General features: G+C 35.8%; 1 protein-coding gene across 1 annotated transcript; it reads right to left on the reverse strand.

Annotated features, from left to right (window-relative positions):
• Positions 1-626: 626 nt before the first annotated feature.
• Positions 627-1,892, reverse strand: LOC101051954 (transmembrane protein 69). The gene is given in 3 exon segments (XM_010344885.3): positions 627-1,033; positions 1,035-1,178; positions 1,180-1,892. Coding segments are annotated over 3 exon segments (747 nt in total). The 5' UTR covers positions 1,729-1,892; the 3' UTR covers positions 627-979.
• Between the last annotated feature and the right edge of the window lie 20,990 nt (positions 1,893-22,882).

Below are 22,882 nucleotides of genomic sequence, written 5' to 3' on the forward strand. Positions count from 1 at the left end.
ACATGTAGTGTTTGGTTTTCTGTTTCTGTGTTAGTTTGCTGAGAATAATGGTTTCGAGCTTCATACATGTTCCTGCAAAGGTCATGAACTCTTTCTGTTTTATGGCTGCATAGTATTCCATGGTATATATGTGCCACATTTCCTTTATCCAGTCTATCATTGATGGGCATTTGGGTTGGTTCCAAGTATTTGCTATTGTGAATAGTTCCCCAATAAACACTCAGTGTCCGCTCCAGCAGCTGTTTACTGACTTTTTAATGATTACCATTCTAACTGGCATGAGATGATATTTCATTGTGGTTTTGATTTGCATTTCTCTAATGACTAGTGATGATAAGCTTTTATATATATATATATATGCTTGTTGGCCACATAAATGTCTTCTTTTGAGAAGTGTCTGTTCATATCATTTGCCCACTTTTTGATGAGGTTGCTTTTTTCTTGTAAATTTGTTTAAGTTCCTTGTAGATTCTCGATATTAGCCCTTTGTCAAACGGATAGATTGCAAAACTTTTCTCCCATTTTGTAGGTTGCCTGTTTACTCTGATAATAGCTTCTTTTGCTGCACAGAAAATCTTAAGTTTAATTAGATTCCATTTGTCTATTTTGGCTTTTGTTGTAGTTGCTTTTGGTGTTTTAAATTTTGGTGGTTTTTTTTTTTTTTTTTTTTTTTTTTTTTTTTTTTTTTTTTTTTTGGGGGGATTTTTAATCTTTTAATTTTCAGGAGAGCTAAAACATTCAAATGTTTAACTATGATAACTATATTATTCATAAAATGACCGAAAACTAGTTTACTATGAAATGAAAGCATTTGACAGGGATTTTCAAGCTCTTGCTCAAGTAATTACTATGAAATAACAACTTCTAGAAATGAAGAACAATCTGTGAAGAGTAAATTACCATTGGTGTGGGAAAAAAAGAGCCAAACAGAAGCAGAAAAAGGTGTAACCAGCATACTAATGTTATCTACAGTGTATTTTTATATTTGACCAGGTTTCTTATGTTCTTTTTCGGAAAAAGCATCTTTAACTATTTAAAGTGATTATCAGTGAAAAAGTGGCCACTAAAGTGACTACTAACCTCAGGGCTTTGAACCAGTTGGGATAATGTGGTAAGAGAAAAACTTCAAGGTGTAATGCTATCCCCAGACCCATTATTATTGTGACTATGGCTTCTGCTTCACCGAGTTTTTAAAAAAAAAATGAAGGCAAACCATGAAAACCAAAGAGGAGTTGTACTGTTAGCCAAATTAAGGACATTTGGTTTGGCTGGACTACCTTCTGGTAGAGCAAAACCCCATCTGATCCCACCCAAGAAAGATAGGAAAGTGACTCCATAAGCGATCTGAGTAAAAGCTAATATGGGAATATAAGTTTTTGTCATCAGCATGACCAGTGGTGGAGCAACGAAGGGGATTAGTCCTGCCACAGTTATATATAATGCTGGCTTTGGGCTCTTAGGCAGATAAGAGATGGTGCTTGGTGGCCTGGATGGAAGTGTTGCTTTCTGCTTCTTTTTAAAGCTGCAGGGGGATGTATGATAGCACTGTGTCTTGCTCATATACACTGGAAATGAAGAATAAAGCCAAGGCCTTGGAAACAGGGAAACGTTCTGCTGGAGAGACATCTTGAGAGAAAGTGTATCTGTTCTGCTGGCTCTTAGTCCCACTGGGAAAGAGTACTTCAGCATCTTTGAAGATGTTTGAGAAAACCGGATGAAGCGAACCATACTAGCCCCTATTGAAAGTCTTGTTCAGGAAGATGCCGGGCAGTTCTGGTTAACGTGTTGTTACAGCTCAGTGGAGGCTCTGACTCAGAGGCATGTTTCAGCGTTGCACAGAGAGATGGAAAACAGCCGCAAGAAAACAGCCCGCGTCTCCCTGGAAAGACACTTCTGGCAAGTGGAATCAGAGAAAGCCCCCTACTTCCTGAGGACTCAAAAGAAAATAAGTCCGGGTAGGGCCTTGACCTATGCTAACTGGTTCCTACGCCCGGCTTTCTGTTTGGGGACCATTCTTAATTTCTAGTTGAAGCCAGATGTTGAACAAGGTACCTGAACCGTTCTTGACTTTCTGTTTCATGGCTCCCAGGCAGCAGAATCTGCCCACAGAGTTCGAGAAGGTAGAGTGCAAGTACTGAAACAATCTCAGAATGATGGTGGTGAAGGAAGGTAAGAGACGGGATTTTAGGCCCAGAGTGACCTGGTCAAATTGCTTGTTATCTGTGGAATTTATTTTTTACTTTGCAATACAGGGTTTTAAGACCTATGGGGCCCATGTCACTCCACATTACGGACCTTTACTATTAGTTAGAGGGAGAAAAAGCCCAATTATTACATTTATTTTCTTTGCTAGGAGCTAGAAACTTCGTTAAGGATTAAATAGCACACGAGCAGGATTTCTACTTTCATGAAAGGTGTGGTGATAAGAGCCCTGGGCTTGCGGGTGGTGCGGAAAGTGACATCATTTCTCCGGCCGCCCTCGGCTTTATTTCTCTGCTATGTGACCTTGGGTAAGTCCCTTCTCTTATCTGGACTTGTTTCACAGGAAATGGCACTAGACAATCTGAGTGTCCTTCCGTGTGTATAGATAAAGCTGAAGACATGTAATAGGAGATCTCAGGGGCCCACGCCGGCCAGCCCCTCCATTCCTCCGGATTCTAGGTAGTGTAGCTTCCTGGTTGCCACCCATCACATGGTTTAGCGTTCCGCGCCGGATGGAGCCACAGCAGTCTTCGTTAATAGCCAAATTTTGGTGTTTTAAATGAATTCTTTGCCCATGCCTATGTCCTGAATGGTATTGCCTAGGTTTTATTCTGGGTCTTTATGGTTTTAGGTCTTACATTTATGTCTTTAATTCATCTTGAGTTAATTTTTAAATAAGGTTTAAGAAAGGGGTTAAGTTTCAGTTTTCTGCATATGCTAGCCAGTTTTTTCAACACCATTTATTAAAATAGGGAATTGTTTCCCCATTACTTGTGTTTGTCAGGTTTGTCAAAGATCAGATGGTTGTAGATGTGTGGCATTATTTCTGAGGCTTTGGTTTTGTTCCATTGGTCTATACATCTGTTTTGGTACCAGTACCATGCTGTTTTGGTTACTGTAGTCTTGCAGTATAGTTTGAAGTCAGGTAGTGTGATGCCTCCAGCTTTGTTTTTTTTGCTTAGGGTTTCTTTGGCTATATGAGCTCTTTCTTGGTTCCACATGAAATTTAAAGTAGTGTTTTTCTAATTCTGTGAAGAAAATCAATGGAGCTTGATGGGGGTAGCAATGAATCTATAAATTAATTTGGGGAGTATGGCCATTTACATGATACTGATTCTTCCTATCCATGAGCATGGCATGTTTTCCATTTGTTTGTGTCCTCTCTTATTTCCTTGAGCAGTGGTTTGTAGTTCTTCTTGAAGAGGTCCTTCACATCCCTTGTAAGCTGTATTCCTAGGCATTTTATTCTCTTTTTACCAACTGTGAATGGGAGCTCATGCATGATTTGGCTTTTTGTATGTCTATTCCTTACTTTCTATCCTAAGTATAGGAAAGCTTGTGATTTTTGCACATTGATTTTGTATCCTGAGACTTTCTCAAAGTTGCTTATCATCTTAAGGAGATTTTGGGCTGAGACATAGCAGTGTATGTTATTTTCTTAATCTTTTAAAAAACTAGCTCCTCTCTAATTTCTTTGAGTAGTGGTTTGTAGTTCTTCTTGAAGAGGTCCTTCATCTACCTTGTAAGCATTATTTCTAGGTATTTTGTTCTCTTCATAGCAATTGTGAATGGAAGTTTATTCATGATTTGGCTTTCTCCTTGCCTGTTGTTGGTGTATAGAAATGCTTGTGACTTTTGCACATTGATTTTGTATCCTGAGATTTTGCCGACATTGCTTATCAGCTTAAGAAGCTTTTGGCATGAGATGATGGGGTTTTCTAGATATAGGATTATGTCATCTGCAAACAGAGACAGTTTGATGTCCTTTCTTCCTATTTGAATACATTTATTTCTTTCTCTTGCCTGATTACCTTGGCCAGAAATTCCAATATTATGTTGACTAGGAGTGGTGAGAGAGGGCGTTCTTTCTTGTGCTGGCTCCCAAGGGGAATGCTTCCTCTGACTCTGTGTGTTTTCAAATACATTGTCTTCAAGCTCATGAATTCTTTTTGCTTGATCAATTCTGCTATTAAAGAACTCTAATGCATTCTTCAGTATGCCAATTGCATTTTTCAGCTCCAGAACTTCTGCTTGATTCTTTCAAATTATTTTAATCTCTTTGTTAAAGTTTTTTGATAGAATTCTTAATTCCTTCTTAGTATCTTGAATTTCTTTGAGATTCCTCAAAACAGCCATTATGAATTCTCTGCCTAAAAGGTCACATATCTTTGTCTGTCCAGTATTGGTTCCTGGTGACTTAGTTTATTTGGTGATGTCATGCTTTCCTGGAATGTCTTGATACCTGTAGATGTTCCTCTGTGTCTGGGCATTGAAGAGTTATGTAATCATTGTAGTCTTTTCAGTCTGAGATTGATTGTACCCTTCCTTATTGGGCAGGTTCTCCAGATATTTGAAAGGACTTGGGTGTTATGATCTATGCTTTACCTACTTTATGGGGCATTCCAAGCTAGTAACGCTGGAGTTCTTGCAGACTCACAAATGTATTGTTTTAATGGTCTTGGACAAGATTCAGGAGAATTCTCTGAATTACCAGGCAGACTCTTATTCTCTTTCCATTCTCCCTAGCAGAGTCTGTCTGTCTGTCTGTCTGTCTGTCTGTCTGTCTCTCTCTCTCTCTCTCTCTCTCTCTCTTTCTCTGTTCTGAGCCATCTAAAGCTGGAAATAAAATGACATAAGCCAACACCACTATGACTGTATTTAGACGACTGCGTCTCACCCAAGGCCTGCTGTAATCATTCCCTGTGTACTGCCTTTGTTTGTTCAAGGCACTGGGGCTCTACAATAAGCAGGTGGCAGAGCCAGCCAGTCCTGTGTTCTTCCATTCAAGGTGATGAGTTTCCCCAGGCCTGAGGTGGATCCAGAGGTGTCACCTTGGAGTCAAAAACCTTAGAGGTCTACCTGGTATTCTGTTTTACTCCACATGAGCTGTCACTGAAACCACAAGACATGGTCTTTTCCATTCTTCCCTTCCTTTTCCAAAGGCAGAGAAGCCTCACACAATGGCCACCACCACCACAGTCCCATCAGGCATTCTGCCAGACTACCACTGATACTTCCTTAAAGCCCAAGGGCTCTTAAGTGAGCTTGTTATGAATTTTACCAGGGCCTGGGACTCAAACTTTAGGGCAGTGGGCTCCCCCGCAGCCAGAGTAGATCCAGAGATGCTAACCAAAAATCTAGTCCTGAAATCGGGAACCCCAGAAGCCAGCTTGGTGTTCTACCCTGCTGTGCTCAAGTTACTATCTGAGGTGCAATACAGTATCCTTTACTTTTTCCTCTGCTTTTCTCAAGTAGAAGTTGTTTCATCCTTTCACCACCAACCACTACTGGTAATGTGCTGAATCTTAACTGAAGCCAGTAAGTCTCAGAGGCTCGCTCACCCAAGGCCCTTGACAGAACCTGGGTATAGAGCTGGTTGTTCAGGGCCCAAGGGTTCTTCAGTAAGGTGATGAATGTTGTCAGGACTTGCTTCTTGCCTTCAAGGCAGAGGATTCTTTTTCTGGCTCAGGGCATGTCTAGGAATGTAGTCTGAGAGCTAAGGCCTGTATCAAAATTCTTACAACTCTGACTAGTGCTCATATCCAAAATGCAAGACAAAGTCTTCCACACTCTTCCCTCTCTACTCTTCAACTGGAAGGATGGGGACTCTTTTGGAGCTGTGCATCCTGGGGTTAGAGGACGGGTGATGTCAGCGGTGTCTTCACTGTCCCAGCTGATGTCTCAGTATGTCACATGTCCCACAAGTTCAATGTCTTCTGGGCCCAGTTCAGCCCTAGGTCTCATCTAAGACATTCAGTTCTTATGGCCTAGGATACCTTTCAAGTTTATTCGGAGACACAGAGCACTTTGGCCTTAAGTGCTGAGGTTTGTGGGAACTCAAGTTGGGACTGCTGGGATGGGCAAATCCTCTCTGGCTAGGGCTGGTTTAAATGTTCCTTCCTGGGTGAGTATCAGCTGAGTTTGGTTCTGTTTTTCTTTCTGCTCTAACAGAACAGCACTGAGGTCAATGCCTTACAATTTCTGTGCTTCCCCAGCACCCAGAGATGCTCTCTGCACCATGCCACTGCTGCCAGTGTTGTGGGAGTGGTGGCATTGGAGATTCAAAATAGTTTTTTCTATCTCTTAAGTATCTTTTGTATTAATATGTAGTTAAAACCAAGTACAATGAGGGGTCACTTGAGTTTTGGTTCTTATAAAGGATTTTTTTTTTCTATATTGATAGTTAAATTGGTGTCGTTATGGGGGAAGTTGGTGAAGCCTTCTATTTTGCCATTTTATTTTGCCTCTCTTCCTGACTGTCTTTTCATCCCATTTGTTTGAGCACCTTTTCTTGTTGCTTTACGTGTCTGTATTTTTTTTGGTATTGTTATTATAACTAGACATAACTGGTAGGCACTGGGGCTCAATAGTTATAGACATAACTATATGTCTAGTGATACATAATATATAGTTATAACTATATGTCTGGTTATACATAATGTATTGTAGCAACTCTGGATTCTGATTTTTTTTTTCTTGTAGATTGTTCTTGCTGCGGTGTGTGTGTGTGTGTGTGTGTGTGTGTGTGTGTGTTTAGTAACTTGACTGGACCAAACACGGAGTCTTTCTTTTGACATTATGCATTCTCTGATGTTTCTATTCAGTTTTTCTTTTTTTTTTTTAAATAATCTTTTAAAAATTCTTAAGGGTAGCCTCCTCGGAGGTCATCCTTGTGAGAGCATAGCTTAGTGATTAGCCAATGATTGTTCAGAAAATATTCTCAACTACCTTCACCCAGTAATATTTTCACCCTCTTTTCATTGACTTGACTGTATGTTTGGGAACATATTCAAAATTCAGGCCATTCACAAAGTCAATTTCAGCTTTTGCTTTCTTTCAGGACCTCTCACATTTCTTCTGTGCACTCACAAGGCTTCATGTTCAGTCAGGGATGAGTGTACGGCTAGGACCCCTTTCTGGTTTTTTCTACACATGTGCATCAGTGCAACCTTCCAAATTTCTAGAGACATACATGAACTTATCAAGTCCCAGTACAGTCATCTCATTCTCCAATCTTCTTGTTCATTTTCTAGCTAGTGTGCCATTTTGTTCTTTACTCTGGCTATGGCCTCAACTTAGGAGAGCTGTGTCATTGGCCTTCCCTTTCAGTTTGCCATAGAGATTGCAACTATTTTACATAATGCCCCTGGTCAGTTGTTTAGTGCTTCACTTCAAACTAAGTGATCCACCTCCGCCAACAGTAAAGCTGCTATTTTTTCATAGTTTGTCCTACCTTCATGTATCTACCATGCTAACAAAGCTGGAAAGTAGTGGGGAAAGGGAGCAGCTCCCGATATAAATGCCCCAGACTCCCACTGTTCTTCCTGGAGGCTTTTCATAAATAAATGCATCTCAAATTGTTGCATGATTTTAGACAATTTACAGAGTCTTTGAATAGTTGTTTTTGACCATTTTCTTTAGCTTTGTTGTCACTTTTTAGGGAAAGTATTTGCTGAGCTGCTTATTTTACCATTTTGGAAGTCTCCTGCTCAGAAATATTTAATTGTTGATAGGCATGATTTACTTTCTATCTAGTTTTTGATCAAGTATCAAGCATTTGAGATGCTTAGATAATCAAGTGCATTTTACTATGGCTCCAAAAATATTCTGATTTTTAGTAACACATCCATATTTTAATGTGTACATGAACAGGGCTAATTTTCTTCATGTATTAGAATAAATGTTTTGTATTTATTTTTGAATTCTTTTCCTATCCAGGCTCTTTGATTGAAGATAACGTAATGGGAGATAAAACTGAAAGCTCTTGAAACTGTCTGTATAGTAGACTGAATATTTTTTATGTCTTTTCTACTCTCTTTTTCTTGATTACATTTTAGTAATATGAAGTAAAGAAGGTCAGCCATTAACAGCAGGACATATACAACCTATTTAAACCAAAAGTCTTTCAAGCACCCCAAGAGCAGACCTGAGAACCTTTTGTAGGTTAAAGGTATGATAATCATTTAACAAGAAGAATCTGACACTTTATACATGACCATGATGGCAAAAAAAAAAAAATTGGATTGCTCCTAATTTGATAGCCCATGGAGGGTTGTACAATAATTTTATACTAATTCTAAAAGAAAATAATGATCTCTACTTTTATACATTCATGATCAAATTTATCTTTTTATCTGTGGGGAGTTTGGGAAAGAAACACATCAAATTAAAGAAAACAAAAGCCTGAACAAAGCCCCTCTATTTAGCTGAAATAGAATTTCACAAACAATGGAATTTAAAATTCAAATATCTTCAAAGCAGTTGTAATAATAATTGTTTCCACTAAGGTGTGCTAGATCTCCAAATATTATCATGCTCTCCTTGTCTCACCACACTGCACTGAATTTCACCGTGTTCATTGGCTTCCCAGGGCTGCCAAGCCCTCACCACCCAGGAGGTTTTAAAGTTGAAGCAACAATGTGCTGCACACAAATTGCAGCTAAAACACAAAAGAAGACAACAGATCATTTAAAAATGTTAAATGAAAAGGAAAAAAATAGTTGCATTGTGAATTGGTGATTTTTATAAACAGACTCAGGTATTGACTTTGATTTCTCAGAAATAATTTGGTTTGTTTGAGAAATTCTAGAAGGTTAGCCTGATAGAAGGAAGTTTTTCAGGCAATTTTTCTTCTAATAAAACTCTCTAATGTCCTATTTTTATTTATAACTAGTGTTACAAATGTAAGTTGTCTTTGCTTTAATAGCACATCAGTCTGACTCTATCATCGTTCATGATGATTTAAATCCCTAGAGGTTCCTGAGATCATCTAGTGAAGTTTGAAAAACAACACAAAAGAGCAATTCTAAATAGTGTGGCAGGCAGAAGGTGGCACAGATTTGGAAGTATAACGAAACCTTTTAGTCTGTAGAAGAAAAAATTAATTCTTTTTATTTGCAGTACTGAAATTATTTTTTAAAATGTCTTAAAGTTATCAACCAAAAATTTAGCTATCTTGTTAAAATTTTTCTCTATAGCTGATAATTTAATGATAGACTTTGAAAGATTTGCTAGGAGAATGTGTCAGCTTTTCCCACAAATAAAATCTGGGCTCTTCATAGGGATTTCTATGTACACATCCACCTTAGTTTGGAAGCATTTTTATATACACGAAGAACTTTTTTTGATCACATAATTTTATTTGGAATGTGAATGGAGTTTCTTTTTTATTCTTGATTTTACTGTGGTTTCAGTTAAAAAGACAACTTGCACTTTCTCACCTCTAAATGAATAAAATTGCTTCAGCAGCTTGTCTACTTAAATAATTTGGTTTCATGATTTTGATTATATTCACTAATCATCATAATCAATGGCCATCTTAATAGCAATTTTTAAAACATCAGCACTAAATTTAACCATAAAGAAAAACTTCAAATACAATAGCACTTAAATTGTTTACATAATTAATTTTGTAAGAAAAAGTGTTTTATAGTCAGCTGAACAACTGGAAATCAGTTGATAAGTAATTAGGTAAAGATTTTTTAAAAAATAAAATATTTCTGAATTAAACTGAAAATTTTCTACCAAAATCAATATTTTTCATACATACAGTTGTAGTTTCATAGTTTATATTATTATAAAATATTATCTTACTCAGATCAAATTTTATATTTTAAAAATATTTTTGGCTATGATATGACTCCTTTTGATAAATTTTCAAAATAATAGTAATTAAAATGCATTGTCAAGTAACTGAATATATATATGAAAAATTTCATTGGAGTATTGGAAAAATGACATGTTTTAAAATTCTATTGCATTTTCATGTGGTTATTAAGTTAGTGAGTTGACAAATGTGAAATGACATCTGTACTTTTACTGAGATATGTTGTTTAAGTAACAGTAGAGTAATTAAGAGACGACTTAGGACAGTAAAGTTTTTGCACCCTTAACTAGGAATATCTTTTCATTTGTGAGATAATTTGAGTTAATTTATTGTAACAATTGTATCCATAATTATTGCCTGCTAAAGAATGGTGATTAATTATTATTTCCTAAAACCTTAAATAAGGGCATAAGATTAATTAAATCCGTTTTGTAGATCTCGAGGAAGAAGGAAGTACTTTGTATTTCAAAACACAAGTTTAGAGAGATTATTATTTGATGTAATAGAAATATAAAACAAATAGAACTCTTCATACCCTATGTTTAAACTTCAGATTTTTAAAAAGTACTTTCTAAAGACAAAGAGAAATGAATGTTGAATATCACACACAGCTAAAACCTAATAAGAGAAAATTGTAATCAGGCAGGAAGGTATTTAGACACACTAAATACTTTTAAAAGGATACAAATAACAAAATAGAAATCTTCAGCATTTAGAATAGCAGCCATTCCTGCTGAATAAATAGCACTATGCAACTTGAAGGTAGATTGACTAGAAATTTTGGGAGGCAAGTCAATGGTGCCTGACTTGCTTTAAGACACAGCGTTTTATCTGATTTAGTTTTAGTTTAGATTTAGGGCATCAATCTGTGTCTTTTCTAAAAACAAAGCATGTTTGGAATTTAATTAGAAGTGGAAATTCTATCCAGAGTATTTAGACCAATTAATACTCTATATTTAATACACACACACACACACACACACACACACACACACACACACACACATAAAAGGCCGCACTCCATTTCTTCTTTGACAATAAATGAAACTAAAACTGTTCCCAAGGAATGCTTTCCCAGAAATATTTAAAACAAATACAATTAATAAAAATTATACTGATGTTTTTTGAGAAACGTGCATGTAATGTAAAAAATTTGAGTGTTATTATTATTTATTTGAGTAAGTGAGGTAAGGTACAAGTCCTGTGAAAATTAGAAAACACTGTCCATCTGCATTTGAAGAGGCATTTGGCTTGGTTCAAAGCCAAGGGTCGAGTGGAGGCACAAATCTCACATGTTGGAGATCCTGGGAGCCTGACCAGGAGGATTCTAAGGAGGACAGAGGGAAAAACTATGGACTGATCTTATTTCACAACTTGATGAGGATCACTCTGAATTTATTTTTCTTTAAGTAGAAGAGAGCTATATTATACATATAGAAGCTTAAGTTTGGAAGGAGGAAAGCTGAAAAGAGGACACTTCCAAAGTGTTTGTGGGCAGGTGTGACTGAGTGGTGGTGAGGTGATGGTGGAGACCAAATATTGGAAGACACAGGTTGTGCTATATTACATGCACAGTGTTATTCCCCTGAAAGCAAGTCGGTTTATAGAGATTCAGAACCAGAGAAAAAAATAAATTATAGTAGGAGATCAGGAACACAAAAAATATAGACCCAGGATCTTAAAAAAATATTAAAGATGGTCTATAAATTTGACTCTATATTTCTTGGTAGTCAAAGCAAGTTATTTTCATTATCTACAGAGAGAAAGTATATCAGTTTCTCATAAGGAGCAAATAGTTTCCTTTCATGGTGTTCTAAAAGAATATAGGAGAGAATTTTATGACCTTATTACTTTGCATTAAGATCTGTGTCTTTAATTTTTCTTTTAAAATGCAAAAACTCATGGAGATATATGCTTTATTAAGCCACTAATATCTGTAAATTATAAATAATTTTTATATAGTCTGTGTTTGGAGGTTGGGCTTAATTTTTTCAAGGGTTAATCATGGAATCTGTAAAAGAATGGTTTAAAATTAAATTACCCTTCCCCAGGCTTTATTAGTTCCAACTCTCTGAGTTTAAAATTGCCTATATTGTAAAATAAATGGAATATGTGATTACCTGTATAGAAAATTATTTAATGGAACTATTAAATGATAACTAAATTGTAACCTTAGACATTGGGCACACTGGAACATCATGGTTTGCTGACTTAATCCATATTATCCATGTTGTCCCAATGTCAATAAACCCTCACTTCTTAATTAATTATTATTATTATTTTTTTTAGAGATGGGGTCTTGTTATGTTGCCTAGGCTGGAGTGCAGTGGCTATTTACAGGTGCAATCATAGGGCACTCACTGTATCCTCAGACTCAGGGCTCAAGTCTAACCCTAACCTCAGCTACCCAAGCAATAAATCTTCACTTTTAACAGGCAAAGACTAAGGGTTATTTTTGTGAACATACTCTCTAACTAGGTCGTTTACTATTGGTGATTCAGGGAAACCAGTTTTTAAACAGAATAAGCATCCACAGAGCAGCTTCTAATTTGTCCTGTGGCTAATCTTGAGGGAAGGGGGTTGTAACTGGTATTAAATACACGGACTACAATACACCTGCGTGAATAGTTTTTAAATTTGGTGATGAGTATGCAATATTTGACATGGGCAAGTCACTTCATTTAATTTTTTTACCTTCCTCCCTTATGTTTATTGCTTCATATTATTAAAAGAGCTGTTTGCCCACTTCATTAATATTTTAATCATGAAAGCCAAAGAAAGCATTCTACTACAGGATATATCTTCATGTATGTTGGTTTTCTTTAATTTTTTTTTTTAAATAATGTACAAATAAAAAATAAATTGCACTTAAAAAGCCAAATAAGCTGGGCGCGGTGGCTCAAGCCTGTAATCCCAGCACTTTGGGAGGCCGAGGCGGGTGGATCACAAGGTCGAGAGATCGAGACCATCCTGGTCAACATGGTGAAACCCTGTCTCTACTAAAAATACAAAAAATTAGCTGGGCATGGTGGCACATGCCTGTAATCCCAGCTACTCAGGAGGCTGAGGCAGGAGAATTGCCTGAACCCAGGAGGCGGAGGTTGCGGTGAGCCGAGATCGCGCCATTGCACTCCAGCCTGGGTAACAAGAGTGAAACTCTGTCTCAAAAAAAAAAAAAAAAAAGAAGCCAAATAAACTCAACTCAATAACAAATAAAAGGATTAGGCTGAAATATGAGCATTGACGACACCAAAACTATGAGTAAAAATATAATTTATATTCATTTTTAGCTGTAAATTTACTTCTATAATTAGTTTTTTAACATGGGTGTCATGTGATATATATAAAAGAAATGACATCTATAACCAGCTATGTGTTTTGTATACTTTTTTTTTTTCCAAAGTGAGTTTGAAAATGGTTGAATAGTTTTTTTACTGTGATCTCACAGGACAAAATTGTGTTTCTCCCTAAGATACCCAAATATTCCAAAAGAACATGAAGCATACCAGTGTGTTTCTTCTGTGTGGTCTTTTTTAGGGGGATGTTTAATGTCCCTGAGAAGACTTGAAGATGCTCATCAGTATCTATTTCATCTCCTACTAAAAAAATTCTTTGTTATGACTATCCTCCAGTTAAAGAAGAGAAGATGGTGTTTCTTATTTTTATTGGTCAGTGGGGGAAATCCCTGCCGTGTTACAAATCATCTCCTTTTCATTGCTGAACACGATTTTGCCTTTCTTTGTTTTCAGACCTCACAGTCTGGAGTATGAGGTGTTTTATTTAGGACACAGTGGTAGGAAAGGGCTTCTAATAGTCTACTAGGCAGGGCGTAGATTTAATTTGTATTAATTTTTCTAGATACTATCTTGGGAGCCAGAAAACCAGACACATAGTTTCTTAAACATGGATAGGAGATAATATGTAATATGTGTATATGAAATATTTCTATCTCTCCAAATGTTTATCCAAAATAATTATTATTTTTTTTAAAAAGGGGAGAGAGCACTAACTATATGGAATGAAAAGATCTAGAAGCCTCTTAAGTGAAATGATATTATGGGATGCCAATGTGATAATTTACCTCAGCTAATGAAGTAGAAACCAAAATTGAATTATATATTCAACAGAGGGGCCAGTCTTTTTGAAATAAATATATTCCAGAGTATAAATCAGTCAGCTCAAGGACCTAACACCAATATAAACTGAGATAGATAACAGTTGCAATATTAGCTATTTGCTCTCCTTAGCTTTTTTTAAGAAGAAAAATTTCCACTGCTACTTTGTTGTCAACTACGTAATAGGCAACAAAGGCTTTTCCTTTCTTAATAAGTCTGAGCATGAATATCTACTGTTTTAAATACTTTAATATTAAGTTAAATGTAATATTTTTATAGCTATTTAAATGAATTCCTGCATTTTGATAACAGTTACTAATTTTGGTAATTGACTGAAAAACATATTTTACCATAAAGACAAGTCATATATAAGTCAAGCTTTAACCTTCTAGGTTTGCTAAACCCTTATTCATGACTATCACATTCAGAATCAACTTAAAATAGATATAATTTATTGTTATTTGTTTTTTTTTTTCTAGCAGAAGATTAGTTGTTTCCAGCATGTTTTTGGTAATTACGCATGTATTTCAAAATTGTATTTTTTTGTTTTCTGTCTATGTGGTAAAATTCTCTTTGAAGTTTTCCTAGTATTATTTTAGGAGAAAATATACTCCCTAAACTTGTCCTATGCAGATATAAATTTTAATGTCCTTGATACATAATACATTCTCAGCAGAAAGTCACACAGACAAATGTACAAGAAAAAACGCTGATTTTTCCTCATCTCAAGACTCTAAAGGGTTTCTGTCAGATAGTTAAAACCTGAAGTTAGAATTTATTGGACAGAGGATGGAGGGCAATCTGTGGTTATGCTGGTATTCTCACTATTTTTCCATTTAAAAATATACCACAGATTTTATGTGGCATTTATAAAGGAAAATATCCTCCCTGTATGAAGTCATGAATACTATTTTATAGTGTGTGTTATGGGGAATTGTGGTTTTAATTCTGAATTAATACAGAAAAACTAAGGATACCAACATAAGACAGTCTTATGTTTACGCAGACTTATTTAGTCAAAATATGGCATTTATCTGAGGTAATATTTATACAGCATAAACAATCTGAAGAAAATTTCTTTTATGAAAGATCTCAATAAAACAGTGCCTTAAGAGATAACTATTACACTACAAGCAGTGTTAACTTTTAAACTCTCTTTCTTATTAACCCACTCCTCAGCACTGCTAAGCATTCCAGAGAAGGCCAGAAAAATATTTATTCTGCTCTAATTTTTATTTAGATTACTGTAAAATTGTCAATTTATAGTAGTAGGTAATGTATTCTTTGACTCTTTTTGGTATGTAATTCTGGTTGTAACTTACTTTCAGGGACTTAGAAAGGAGATATTACATAAGGCCACTCAAAAATAATACTATACACTCTATATTGGCTATGTGACAAATGGAAGAAAATGACCACAGATGTTTGTTTGTTACTGATGATATTAACACTCTTGATTTCAAGAAATATTTAAATTATATGAAATAAATATAAAAGTCTAAGGACTTACATGCAATAAAAGCATATGTAACATATGCCCCTAAAGTTGTGTGTCATACTGTTGGAAAACTTTAAGTTCAGAGGCTGTCTGAAAAGTCAGGCAAAATTATATTTGCTAGAGTGATTATAGATTTTTAAAATGGTAAAATGACACATGCTAACAGAAATTGGCAAAATGTAGTTTTCATGGGGCTGTAACAGTGGTAACAATAAAAGTACTTATTTTCTAAATTGAAAATCTCTATTAATACCCAAAATAAATGGAAATTACTTTGAGTGATCATTTCTTTTTTAGAAAAATAGAGAAAATACTATAGAAGCTGTGGAAATTTCAGGCACGTGTCAAACAGCATTTTCATTGTAGTGCTCAAAAGAGATATGTATTACAGTATAAACACTGGTTTCAATTTTGAGTACAACATTTTAATTTTAGGCAAAGTTTTCAAAATATGCACAAAAATTTCTTATTGCAGATAGGAAATAGCAACTAAAAATGGGGTTATTTTTGGAAGGATGGTGATCAGAGGACATCTACCAGGCAGTGTGGACTTAAAAGTAATAAAATTGATGTTTAAAGCCATAAAGATTTTTAATCTACAAAACAAAATATTGCATGTATAGGTTAAGACACTGGTGTTATATGTCAGACATTGATTTAGATTTGATAGAAATATCATACTGTCTATTTAGTTTAGATTTTCAAAAGTTAATAAACTAGAAATAATATTGTCCTTAAGTACTTTAAAAGGATCTTAGGGGAAGAAAAGATACAGATAATAAATGAGTAATCAGTTAAAATTTAGCAATGCAACCTAATTTAGACTTGTCTAAATTCATGGATAGTCTTCTGGCTTAAAGACAGTTTGATTATTTTTATGTGCACAGTCAGGCAAACCAAGTAAACCAAATGTTGCCTTTTTAAAGTTACTTTAATTACTAGTTAAGAATCATTTGCAATTAGTCGAGTGTACAAACATAACAATACTTGCTCTTGCTTACATAGCAATTACTTGTGTGTAAATAGAGACTTGTAAATTTGTAAAGTAACGCATTTCTCTAAGAAAAAAATATTTTTTTATTTGGAATTAAGAGTTTTCTTTGTCTATAGTAAAAGGTAATTTCACCCAACTTCTTACTGAATTAAAATAAATTCTGTATAAATCATCTTTGAACTAATAAACTACAGAGCCAGTTCATTTCCAAATAAGAGTTATTTATGTATTGCTTCTTCAATATATTCTTTTGAGGACATTTTATTTCTTCACGTTTTGGCTTTCTTGTTTCCTATATTGACCTCACTTTATGCAATAGGAATTCCATGTACCAAAAAAACCCTATTAAAATCCAAAATAAATTGGAGATTTTTTTTTCCTTCTTTTTTTGAGATGGAGCCTCACTCTGTCACCAGGCTGGAGTGTAGTGGTGTGATCTCAGCTGACGGCACTCTGTACCTTTCGAGTTCAGGTGATTCTCCTGCCTCAGCCTCCCTAGTAGCTGGGATTACAGACGTGTACTACCACACCCAGCTGATTTTTGTATTTTTAGTGGAAATGGGGTTTCACCATGTTGGCCAGGATGGTCTCGATCTCCTGACCTCATGATCCTGCCTATGGCCTCCCCAAATGCCAGGATTGTAGGCATGAACTACTGAGCCCAGCCGAAATAATTTGTTTTTAAAAGAGATTCTTCACTTTGAAAAGATTCACACCAGAATTACTTTAAATAATAATATACCCCGATTTCATTTGAACACACACATTTTAGCTCATGCATTTTTAAGATTACAAGTGATTTTCAAGATAATTTAAAACAGTGCTTTTCAAAGTTTAATAATGCATGTAAAATCACCTGGAGGATATTGTTAAAATGCAGAAATAATTGAGAAACTCTGGATGGGGCCTGAGATTCTGCATTTCTAATAAGTTCCCAGTTGCTGATAATCTGAGGGCCATACTTTGAGTTACAGGGACCTAAAACATCTATGTAAATGCTGTTGATTCTTGTATGATCTGATCTTTGTAAAGCTTTTTAAAATTATTGTTTATGTAAATGTATGAGGTGCAGGTAAAATTTTGTTACATGCCTAGATTGCATGGTGGTCAATTCTAGGCTTTAGGGTAGCCACCACCTGAATAATGTACATTGTACCGCTTAAATAATTTCTTATGCAGCAAGATACACCTTATATGTCTGTAACAGCAGATTTTTTTTTTCTACACTAATATTTCCTGAAAGGCTCAGAAGAAGGAAACCACTGTATTACTAACTGGAATTTAAACAGACGTAGTTTTCATAGACTCAGAAGACTTCTGTCTTTTAGGATAAATTTGTCCTGATTTGTGAACTTGGTTAAGATATTTCAAATCTTGGAGTTTTAGTTTTCTTATCTGTAGAATGAAGATGGAATACAAAGCTGAACCTGTAGCAGATATACAAATATATTTGTTGCATGAATGAAAAGAGTAACTCCCAGTTTTGTATTTTCTGTTTTTATAAATCAAGGGAAGAGTGCTTTCCTTAAACAATGAAACATAGGTCTAGGTAATATTAATAAAGAGTGATTGTATTTGGGTTTTAAAAGCACTAGGCAGTATCCTGAGCAAGGTGGCTCACCCCTGTAATCCCAGGACTTTTGGAGGCTGAGGCAGGCGGATCATTGAGGTCAGGAAATTCAAGACTAGCCTGTCCAACATGGTGAAATCCCCTCTTTACTAAAAATACCAAAATGAGCTGCATGTGGTGGTGCACACCCGTAGTCTCAGCTACTCAGGAGTCTGAAACAGAAAAATCACTTGAACCTGGGAGGTGGAGTTTGCAGTGAGCCGAGATCATATCACTGCATTCCAGCTTGGGTGAAAGAGTGACTCTGTCTCAAAACCACCACCACCGCCGCCGCCACCACCACCACCACCACCACCACCACCACCACCACCATCATCATCATTAGGCAGAGGATGCAGACAGCAGATGAAGAGACAACTTCGGTGGGAATGCCTTAAAATTGTATTTTCAATTCACATCACTCTCTGGGCTCCTCAGTATTCAAAATTCTGAGGACGGCCACACAGGGCACAGGCTGACTTTTTCCTAACCCGCTTGTCTCGGGAAAAGTATACATTCTCTTGCCTGGTCTACTTGAGAGGCTGTTTTCTTTCTTTTTTTTTTTTAAAGCTAAAAGAAGGTTTCCAACCCCTTTATTTCAATTAATCTTTTGTGATTAATTTAGGAAACACAAAGGAAGCATCTGAATCCAGTTGATACCACACCTCCCTATCTCTCAACACATAATTATTCTTATATTTGACTTTCTTACTTTTTTAGTGTGTAAGTACTTTTAAGCTTTATATAAAACTCATTATAAGATCTCTAATTACAGACTACAATGACTCAGCCAAAAAGTGGTGAACATGATTTTAAAAACTGACACAAGCTATTTGCGTTAGTAAGATCCAAGACATAGGTTCATACTAACCATGACTAAATATAAGTTGTTCTTTCTTTCCAGACCAACCCTATGACTCTATATCTTTATAGCTTCAACTTATGTTCACAAGAAACTTCTGAGTTATCTAACTCAAGAGCTTCTGAGGACATGTTTTTAGGCTGGCTTCTTTTGTGTGGCTACATTAGTAGGGTAAACAGTGTGGGAAGGAAAGGTGTCAGCAGAGCAAAGTCATCAGTCATGGAAAGTAATACCATATGCTTGTCTTATTTCTAACTGGCCAGAGCCAAGTCACGAAATATGGATACACCATCTTTTGTAGGTTTAGTCTGACAAGTAGAAAAATCATATGGAAAGCTTATCTTGGGTTTTCAGAAATCAAGGTTTAAATTTAAGGGAAATCATATAAAGAAAAAGTTTGCTCACAGTGGTAATCCAGATAGTAAGAACCCATGAGAACATATTATTTGTTAAAAAACAACTGAACTCTCTCCATTATTCAATGGCCATCTTTTGAGCCTCCTGAAGAGCCTTCCCACCTTTCTAGCTGCCTTCTCTTGCCAGGCACCAATTATTTACCTAGTTGTTAGATATTTTTTAATGTCACCTTTGACTTTTCCCAAGTTAAATAGTATCTATTGTCACATTTCAGGAAAAAAGGAAATGGCATTTGAAAAAGGAAAAGATGATTAATCACTTTCAAAGACAAAAAATACAATGCATCTATAAAGGCAGAAATAAGTTAACCAGCTGTGTGCATGACACTAAGATTTCTCTTTGGCTTCTACCAATGAAAGTAGACTACTAGAAAATACTGGCAACAGGAATTTCCTTGTTAATCTAGAACAGAAGAATCTTTGAAGTGCAGAAAAAAAGACTACATGAGGCTACTCCCCTACCTGCCAAATCTTTGATGTCCTCTTGAGAAAGGTGATTCTAGCATTGGCATAATAGCATTGTGGTACGGCTTTTAAAAATTCACAGAATAATCTTAATCAAACTTGTTCAATTACAGTGTCAGTCTTGGGATATTTTAAATTAGAACTTTTTTACATGGTGTTATTTTAAGGGTCAATTTTCTCTAAATATCTCCTCAACCAAGTGCCATGAGCTTTAGAAACTGATTTCTAGGATTTTTTATTTTATTTTTAAGTTAGTGGATTTTAATTTTCGGTGCAATGCTTTTCAGAACCTTAGCAGCTTTGGCCCACAAATCTGGCTCTCAATGTTTTCTCCAACTGTTACGCAGAATTGAGTGACTAAATCTGGGGAACAGGGGAATCTGACAGAACTGAAATGGAAGAAGGAGCCTTCCTGCTCCAAGACCAGTGACCATATACTTGGAAATGATGGTAAGAAAGGGGTGTGTAATTACGATGACAAAGGGAGTCATCACCTCTGGGGACACCTGCAAATTTCTGCCTACTAAAGGAGTAGCTTAATTCAGACAAATGCAGATACATTTTTATGTGTATGTGTCTTTCTTAAACTTGAAGAGAGTATTAAAATATAATTATTAGTTTGAAAAAATGTTGGTAGCTCTTATTAAGTGTAACATATGTTATATTCCCAAGATTAATAATACTGAGTGATTTTAGAAATGATTTATTTCCAAAATCTCTGTGGCATTTATCAGAGTTGATCACACTGTTCTTAACGAAATTTTTTTTCTCTTCTGATTTTTTTTTTTGATATTATCTTGGCTCTTTGGGTATCTCTGACAACTGGTTTTGTATTTATGACCTTTACTGTCTCCATTTGCTGTGTTTTTTTCTTCTTTCCGCTAATACTCCTGATTTCTGTCCTCATACCACCACCCCACCCCATGCACAATGTTGTTTTTATCCAATTCTCACTACTTAAGATTGTAGCAGTTTTTATTCTTTCACTCAGATAACTCCCGGTTCTACAGCTCTGCTCCAAAGCTCCGGCTACACATTTCCAACTGCCTGCTAGACATCGTTATTTGCATGTTCCACAGTTTCTTTAAACTAAAAATTTCACAAAACAGATTTATCACCTTCCTCCACAAAACAACTCATTATTCCTAAATACCCAATTTCTGCCAAATACAACACTTTTCTTCCATTGACTCAGCCTGAGAAATATGGGGTTTTGTTGGAGCCCTTCATCTCTGTCTAATTAGGTATCTCTGCTTCCTTCCCATCTTTTAAATTCTGCCTCTCTCGGCTTTAGTTCACCGCCTCAATACTCCTTCCCCACTTGGTTCAAGTGCTATTATAAGGCACACTTGTGTACCTGTGTATCCACATCAAGAGATTTAGAATCTATACACAAAAATTGTGACTCTACTTTTTAAGCATGGGGCATATAACATAGTGTTTCAAGCATAGCAGATACAAAATAGTTGTTACATTATAAACTCCATATTATAGGAGCAGTAAAAATAATAAAACATAAAAATAATGTCCAAACTTGATCATATAAACAAGATGTTAAAACATAACAAATACTATTTTACTGATTTGATTTGGAAAAGAACCTTGACCAGTCAATGTAAGTTCGAATTTAAAGCGGAATTTCTTTAAATTACTTGTCCTATAGTGTGACAAATCCTGCCTCACAAGATTGACTTTAATAATTTAAATGTTTCTTTGGATTTCAGACTTGAAAGCTAAGTGTATGTGGGTGGAAAAAGATGACTCTGACTTGAGTTGATAGGATTAAGAAACACCCCAGCTGAGTAAGCTTTTGTGGCTGTGATTCACTTAAAATGCAAAGGGTAGAGAGTTGTATAACTAATATTAAAGACAGACCAATTTTAAATACAGGAGAGAGATTTAGACTACTAAATACCACCTTGCTTATGCAGTCAGAGATAATTTCACTTGTCTTAGAAACAAGAATTGAAAATGGCATTAGTTTTAAAGCATCCATTGAAAACTAGCAGAATGACCAAGTATCTTTATTTTCCATCTAAATGAAAATCACATGACAAAACTGAAATAGGCAAAAATGGATAGAAAGGCCTTTGGGTATTATAATTGCCAAGATATGGACTTATGATTATTCTGGTCAGCTTACGCTTCTGGCAGTTGCTTATTGTCAGCCTCTGGCTATCCTAGTATGGATTATCTGGAGTTTGGGAGTCCAGCACCTTCAGATCCAGCGTTAGCCAGTTATGGAGCCAATTCTGAACCAGGCTAGCAGAACATTCATAGCCCCATAATAATCCATAGGTGAGAATTAGGCTTAGTTTCTTTCATGTCATCTCCCTCATTGTTATACCTCTCCTGTCTTCACTTTCCTTCCTATGTGGCTTAGGTTCCATGCATTAGTAATTTTTTTTGAATAAAAATTTCGCCTCAGGGATACATGGTGATTTAAAGTAAAATCAAGTTCAGTTAGAGAAAAATAGGATGTTATATTGCTTTTCACAAATTACATATCTATGCCAGTTTCAATACCTCTCTAAAAATAGGCAGAATTGTCTTGCCCTTCTGCCTTTCATCATTTCTCTCTGGCAAAACACCAACCCTGCATCACTTGAAATATCTGCTTTCTCTAAGCATGTACGTAAACAAATCAGTACTACTAGAGAAAATAGTGAACCTAGCAGATTGTTTTCAACTTATATTCATTAGTTCCTTACTTGGACTTAATATTGACTATTGAGCCTGCTATACTTTACTGGTCAACCCTCTCCCATTCTGTGCAAAAAATATTTGAAGACTTTTCTACTCTACTCAAACTTCTGCATGTAACTTTGTTACATTCTTCATAGAGTACATAAAACCACTAGGTGACTCTTTCCAAGTTTTTGTCACCAAGTCTGTGCATTTACTCATAGATGGATGCATCTGTATTCATTTGTCTTCAGTTCTCTTGTACAAAGAATGTACTGTCCTTTCTAGCTAAGGTCCAGTCTCCCACCTCTTGCGTCCAATTATATTCCTGCTACCCTTCTCAGGAAACTTATTAGCTTACCTTCTCTGTCCCAAGTCATTAAACCATGATTCCTCTACTCAGTCCTTTCCATGTACATTTAGGTGTGTT

This window comes from Saimiri boliviensis, chromosome 18 (assembly GCF_048565385.1).
Source record: "Saimiri boliviensis isolate mSaiBol1 chromosome 18, mSaiBol1.pri, whole genome shotgun sequence".
In the NCBI taxonomy this organism is placed as follows: Eukaryota; Metazoa; Chordata; class Mammalia; order Primates; family Cebidae; genus Saimiri; species Saimiri boliviensis.